Genomic DNA, 7,531 nt, shown 5'->3' on the forward strand with positions numbered 1-7,531 from the left:
AAAAAAAAAAAAAAAAAATCACAATGGAAAGAGAGTCAAGTGAGGAAGAAGACATAATAATCCTAAACATACCTCTAATAACAGAATTTAAAAATACATGAAAATAAAACTAACAACTACAAAGAGAAATAGATGAGTCCACAATTACAGCCTCCTACAGGTTGAATTCTGTCCTGCTCCTGGAATCCATATGTTGAAACCTAACCCTTGAAGTCATTGTATTTAGAGATAAAGGTTTCAGGAGACAGTCCAAGTTAATTGAAATAAGGGTGGGGTCCTAATATGATAGGATTGGGAGCCCTATAAAAAGAATATGGAAGATTTTGTATCTCCTCACATATGTACACAGATACACACACCAAGGAAATATATGATGACACCAGAATGTCACCATCTTGCCAGCCAGGAAGTAGACCTTCCTTCAACATTGAATGGATCATGGGCTATTGTCAGAGACCAAGCTGTGCAAGGATTAAATTGCTGAAGAAGGGACCCCTGGCTGTGTTAGAAACCCTCATATTCATAGTGCTCTGAAATTCTAGAGCAATAAAACTGTCAACCCTCGAGATGAAACATTCTCTTTTTTTTGTACAGGCTTTCACTACCCACATCAAACTCATGCTGATTCTCCTGTGTTCAGCCTCCCCAGTGCTGGGATTACAGGCCCGTGCCACCATGCACTGACAAAACATTCTCTTAATTGGCAAGTTAATTTAAATACAAATGTTAGAAATACCTATTTCTAACTACATACTACCGTTCTTTCCCAAAGCCCTGGTCATTTTTGCAGGTTCTTGCTTCCAATAGACCCTGTTCTTGCTGGATACCCCCAAACTATGAAACCCAATAAATACAGTGATCCAGAAGAGTCTTTGTCTTTACTTCCAGGAAGTCTTTATCCCAGAGTTTTAACCTTCCTGAATTCCCCAAAACTATACTACTTGCCTCTTTTTATTTAAGCCTTTGCCATATACTCATTTTAGATTGGGGGCTAGGCCAAGTCCCCAGTAGGCCACAACCTTGACCTGGGACTTCCCAACCTTCTGAACTGTAAGAAATTAATCCACTACTAAGACAAAGTTGATCCCTCTCTCAATAATTGATAGAGTAGGCAGAAAAAGCATATAGACGTCAACAACAATATCATTTAATTTGAATAGATTAAAATTTGTAGGATACACTAGCCAATAACAGTCTTATATTTTAAGTGTACATGGAGCATTTATCAAGATAGATCATATTCTGGACCATAAAACCAATAGGAAAGAATTTTAGTCCTATATATAAGTGTCCTCACCTAGGCACTCACCTGCTGGATGAAGCCACAGCACGTCGTGGTGTGGAAGCCAAACTTAGTCACATACTGGGGCACAACACCCTCCGCTCTGCAGCCTGCGAGAGAGGTGTTGCCCTGAGCACTGCTTATGTCCTCTGAATGCTGGACCTCGTAGAGCCCCAGTGCAGGTCCTGGCAGCTGGAGAACACAGCAGCCTGAGCTACCCACGGTTGTGATGAGCCAGATATGGACCTGCCTGGACACTGCCTGGAGCAAGTGGCCCACAGGGCAGGGTGTGAAGCTTCACAAGCCAATCCCACTGGCTTATCAGCTCCATCCAAACTCTTACTTAAAAATCTCATTTCCATAACATGGTGTAGAGGGTCATGGTGCGCAACTCAATCTACGGTTGAAATATTACTAAGTAGTGGGTGGGCTCAGGTCAGGGGAGCCATAGGAGCAGGGCTGTGGACAGGCCAATCTGAACGCACCCACAGTGTTCTCCTCCCCCTTCAGCTTCTCTCTGAGCTTCTGGTTGTAAAGGTGCAAATCAGCCATCTGTTCCCCGAGCTTTGACGCCTGGCTGAGGACAGAAGAAATGCAGCCAATTAAAGCTACAAACAAAGCATCAGTACCCTAGGTGTTCCATTGTAAAGACCTTCAAAGCTACTCTCCCTTCTTTAAAAAGTAGAAAATGAACACCCAGACCAGGACCCTTTCCAAAGAACAAAATGATGAAGTCAGGCAAGGAGCCAGCAGGAGGTCCTCTGCAGAGGGCTCAGTAAGCACCCAGCCCTGGGCCCAGACCTTGGCAGGGGAGAGTGGACAGCAAAGCAGCTTCCCACTCTGCAGACAAATGAAAACTGTGAACAGGAAAACAAGATGACAATTCAGTGACCACACCTTGCTGATGAATTGCAGGAGGATAGAAGTCTTCTCTACACGTTTGCGCTTCCCACATTTTATATAACTATGTGTGACTTTAATGCTTAGAAACCCAGAACTCCTGACAATTAAGACATTCATTTCATTCAGCCCAAACTGAGCTGGCATTAGTGCTTAGTGAAGCACAAAGCAAGGAGTGGGTGCACACATGTTCATTCTGCGCAGCTTCACAAGCTTCACATAGCCAAACCCAAGCAGCAACCTTTTGTCTTTATTAAGAATGGCCCTGGTGCTGGACCCAGGGAACACACATCTGTAATCCCAACTTCTCAGGAGGCTGAGGAAGGAAGGTCACAAGTTCAAGCCCAGCTTGGGCACCTTAGACCCTGTCTCAAGAGGAGACATAAAAAAGGACTGGCAGGGGCCGGGGAGATAGCTCAGTAGAATAAGCACTTGCCTGGTAAGTGCAAGGGTCTGAGTTCAATCCCTGGTTCAAAAAAAAAAAAAGAAAGAAAGAAAGGACTGGGAGTATAGTTCGGTGTGAAGGCCCTACATCAATGGTGGCACTCTATAGCCCACGCACCCCAGTGGGCGTTCAGAGCCCTCTCTGTTGGTACACAGGCCAAGTCACCCCAGCTCTGCCCCAGCAGCCAAGCATTGGCATTCAGGTTTAATTGCAGTGTTGGCACTTTGCAATAAATAAGTGGTTTTGGGTTGCGGTTAGGGCACTCAGTCTCTAAGAGATTCACCATCACTGCCCTAGGTTCAGTCCCTAGTCCTGGAACAAAAACAAAACGGAAGTGTGGCTTCTGGGAATAGGCCATTACCGGGCAGCTCAGCAAGGGCTGCTTTCCATGTCTCTGCGTCCCTCCCTCTGCCTCATTTTCCTTCTGTCTCTTTCCCCAGACTATTTCCTTCTGTATGCAGTGGGAGGAGAGGGGAGAATATACATGTGTGTGTTCCTCCTTTTCATGTCGCTCTTGACCTTTATGTGGGACACACACATGCCCCTTGAGTATGTGCGTCTCTCCACATGTGTATACACATGTGCCCCTCACTCTCTCACACTCACCTGCTCAAACTCTTCATCTTCAAATGCTCCATCACAAAGGCGGCCCCGCCTCCTGGCAGATCAATCACCTTTATGGGCCGAGGCACACGCAGCAGGCCTGTGCCGAGCAGAGCCTCCAAGCTTGCCTTCTCTCCCTCGAACATCAGCCGGGCCTATATCCAGAACACCCCATGAGCAGATTGGCTCTGCAAACTCCCACTCCAACGGGGGACCCTGTCAGCTAGGCTGAGGCACTTGTGGTCCTTGACAGAAGACACCACGTGAGAATCGCAGCCCTGGGACCTCCAAGTACTGAAAGTCGTGAAGGTCTCGGCCCCTGGTGGGGGGAAGGATGCTGTGCCCTATAGCAAGCTTGTGCTGTGGAGGAGAGAGCCAGGTTACAGGGTACCAGGCAGAGCCAACCAGGGGTCCCCTGGGGTCCCCACCATCCCCATTAACCCCTATTGGGGTGGACAAGGCATGGTAGAAGTAAGGGGGCACAAGTTCTAGTTAGGGAAGACTGGGCTGAGATGTCTCCTAGGCCAGACAATTGGAAAGGAGATATACATCCTTGTCACTCCAAAGCCTCCAATAGGACCCAGGGCCTTCCTGAGACAGCAGAGACAAGCCAGACACTCCCCAAGGAGGACTTTTTATTTTTTGTTTCTTCCAAGGCTTCCCCGAGCACCTCACAGCCAGTGTGGTACATCGGATGCTCCTAGAAGCATCAGCTTTGGTTGCAGCAGGCTTTGGCCACAGGTCCATTCTAGGTGTTTCCACCCAGCAGCCTCTCTGGATAACTCTGTCCATCCTCAGTCAGGTCCCTGAGGAGTCCCTCCCCTACCACAACTAAACAGAAATCCTGATACTTCACATTCATCTTTCTCTTCTCTACAAGTAACTTCCTCTGTACCCTGCGCAGGTCAATCCCAGAAGTCCTAATAAAGGCTCTTCCATATGGTATCTTCTTGCCTACTCATGATTTCCATCTCAAGCACAGCAGGTTGAATCGGTAACATCAAAGGCCACTGGCACCAAAAGTGGCCCACAGACAAAGCTGGCAACAGTGATGACCCCTAGCAGCCAGAAAACACACAAAGCAACAGAGAATCGCCAGGCACTGCCATCTCTGGCTGTGGAAGAGCTTCTAAGGCCCGCTGGCAGTGCCTGGCTCCAGCTGTCAAGAGAGTGAGTGACAGAGAGCCACTAACACCAGGAGCTGATGGCCGCTGGTATTCAAGCTCAGGGCTATCTTACCACTAAAAGAGGTACACTTGCCTAATCAGTATTTCTACCCAAACTGAGCAAATGAACCTGCAACCACCTGGTAACACGCATGCCCTCTATTTTTCTAGAGCATTGGCACAAATATCCCAATTAATTTGAGGTGAACTCTCACCTATGAACGTGATGCTTTTGTGAAAGACGTGCATTTATTAATTTTTTTTTTTTTTTCAGAACCAGGGATTGAACTCAGACCCTTGAGCTTGCCAGGGAAGCACTTATTCTACCAACCATCTCCCAGTCCCCAGTGTGGTTTGTGAAGAATCCTGTGTATGTAATTGCAAGTTTGGGCTGGTGAGATGGCTCAGTGGTCTACAGCACCTACTTAGAACAAGCTTAGCAAAGCACAGAGACCACGGTTCAATCCCCCAGCACCACATGCCAGCCAGCCCCGCCCCCTGGTGGGCTGAGCTGGCCACACACACACACACACACACACACACACAAATAAATTTTAAAAAATAATTGCAAGTTTCAAACAAATTAAACCTCATGGATGAGACCAGAACATATATTTTTTTTAATGTATTCAGGACAGGGTCTATGGGTCCACAGCGTCTCATTATATAGATCGGATTTGTAGTGATCCTGCTGTTTTCAGCCTCCCAAGTATTGGGATTACAAGCACGTACCACCACACCCAGTCTCAGGCACCATCTCAGCATACCCCCACGGGCAGGGTTGGCACGGCAGGTCCAGGCATCGAACCCTAGGACTCTGCATCTGCCTAAGCAGGTACTTTAATCAGCTGAGCTATTTGGCCATCCCTCAGAGCATCTATTGCCACACAGGAAAATAACTCCACTCATTAATTTAAAGTAACCAAGGGGAAAACCAGGCACAGCATCCTCAACATGCCAACCTGCACCTGGAATTGTGAGACAGTGCCAAGCCTCCTTGGGGTGGGAGGGCATCCCTGAGCATCAGCCAGGCTCCCAAGATGAACCTCCAAACTATGGGAGCAGGCAACACTGAAGATTCAGACTGCTCCTGGGTGTGGCGTGCATGCCCATAATCCCAGCACTCAGGAGGCTGAGGTGGAGGATTGATGTGAGTTTGAGGCCAGCCTGAGCTACACAGTAAGACCCTGTTCCAGAAAAAAAATTCAGACTACTTACATCGCAAGGACCTTAACTGCCACCTGCTCCCATATCCAAGCGGCAAGTATGTGTGGGCACAGGGAGTTTCTATGTGGAATGGTCAGTTGGGACTCCTCATTTTGTTGGGTTCTAGTCTGAAATCATGTACCTCAGTGGTTCTCTGGGCAACAGTGCCAGGATCTCAGGTCAGGGTGGTCCCAATCTACTACATGTGACCCATCTCCATGGCACTGCTGCCAGGACACTTGGGGTTACCACTCTGGGCTTCTCTGTTTCCCCACATCCAGCAATCACCTCCCCAACACTGCCCAAGGACTATCAATCAGGACCAGGCCATCTACCTGCAGGCCACAGGACCTGCTTTGCCCACATAGATTCTGGGGTGGTAGCCGGCTTGCTTTCTGGGCTAAGGCTAGCTTCCTTCATTTGTGTCCACGCTGTACACACAGCCTTACACAGGAAGGAAGAAAACAGGCTCATGAACCCAGGACGGGTAAGCACCTGTAGGGGATCAGCTAACAGGGGTGCACTCCTATCTTCCCACTGCTTTGGAGGATAACACCCACCCCCTCCAGACTGCAGCAGGGTGCTGAGCCCAGCAAGGGGCAGAAGCAGCCCAGGGCCTCATCTCCACCCATGTGCAAACATTAAAACAGCCCACTAGCATGGGAGTGTACTCTGTAACCCCAGCACTCTGGTAGTCTAAGGCAAGAAGATAAAAGATTTGAGCCCACCCTGGTCAATTTAACGACTTAGTGAGACCTTGTCTTACAACAAAAAATAGAAGGCTTGAGATCCTTTCGAAGGCCCTGGGTTCAATCATCGAACCACAAAATAAAAAACAAAAACAAAAACAAAACTGGTAGGATCCAGGGAAGGACACTGCTTACGCAGCAAAAACAGAACCTCAGGCCTCCAGTGGACTCTCGCCTCGCTCCTCCGCTCTTTCGCGGCGCAGCCCTTGGCGACGCCCCCCACCCCTATCCCATTGCCACAGCACACCTGCGTCTTGCGGTTGACCTTGACGAACACGGGGCCGGAATCCGTGTCGTAGGAGCGGCCCTCGCTGATGTAGCCCGCTCCGGGGCTCCCAAAGGCCCGCAGGGTCGCGGTGCGCAGCTCAGTACGCAACAGCTGCTCCATGACTAGAACTCGGGCTCAGGGGACCAGGATTTGGGGACGATGACAGAGGCCGCGGGGACCCGAAGAAAAGAGACAGGGACCAAGGCTGCAGCGGAACTCTGGGGTAGCCTGTGCGTGCCGCTGCCACTCGGGTGCGCGCTCCCGGTGCGCGCCCCTGATGCGCGGGCCTCTGCTGCTAGTGACAGCTGGTCCCCTGGACAGAGCTCCCAAGCGCTGGGCCCCGGATAGCTCTCTTGCCCTAGCTCTGCTTACCCCTGAGGAGTGGGACAGCAGGTCCCTGGCTACCCTGGAAGGAGAGAGGGGGCAACACAGAAGGGGGTGTCCCCCGTGTCCACAATGCGTGCCTCCACAGTCTGGGCACATCTAGACCCACCTCCTGCGCCACACACAGAGCCAGCGCCTCCTGCACAGCTGAGGGCCTGGGCCCAGACATGCACCGACCCCCAACCCCAAGCACAGGACACTGCCAGGGGTTAGCTGCTGCTGGAAGCCAGCCTCCGGCCGGACTAGGTTCTCATACTCTCCAGTCAAGGCTGAAACTTGAGGGCAGCGTCAATGACGGGGTGCTTGTGCCCATGAGAGATAGTGGTGGCTCTGGGAAGTGTGACAACAGAGATCAACCCCACCCAGGGTGGGGTCTTGGCCACAGAGAAGCTGGCTCCAGGTTACGCAGGCAGGCGCACACGAAGCCAAGCACAACAGATCACGCATGCGCTGTGTTGTGGCGCAGCGGCGGGAGCGTCCCATCCCCCACCCTGCGGCTCTGCTCCACTCAATTCACAGTGGGACGCA

At 50.3% G+C, this 7,531-nt stretch overlaps 1 protein-coding gene across 1 annotated transcript in view; it reads right to left on the reverse strand.

The window, feature by feature from the left end:
- Window positions 1-7,322, reverse strand: part of LOC101560375 (fructosamine-3-kinase) — an 8,857-nt gene extending 1,535 nt beyond the window's left edge. The window contains exons 1-4 of the mRNA XM_023699245.1: window positions 6,599-7,322; window positions 3,234-3,385; window positions 1,768-1,859; window positions 1,310-1,392 (exon numbers count right to left, since the gene is read on the reverse strand). Of these exons, the coding sequence (XP_023555013.1) occupies window positions 1,310-1,392; window positions 1,768-1,859; window positions 3,234-3,385; window positions 6,599-6,739 (468 nt within the window). The 5' untranslated portion in view covers window positions 6,740-7,322. The remainder of the gene's footprint in view (window positions 1-1,309; window positions 1,393-1,767; window positions 1,860-3,233; window positions 3,386-6,598) is intronic.
- Window positions 7,323-7,531: the final 209 nt, after the last annotated feature.

The sequence above is a fragment of the Octodon degus genome, unplaced genomic scaffold (genome assembly GCF_000260255.1).
Source record: "Octodon degus isolate 3935 unplaced genomic scaffold, OctDeg1.0 scaffold00112, whole genome shotgun sequence".
In the NCBI taxonomy this organism is placed as follows: Eukaryota; Metazoa; Chordata; class Mammalia; order Rodentia; family Octodontidae; genus Octodon; species Octodon degus.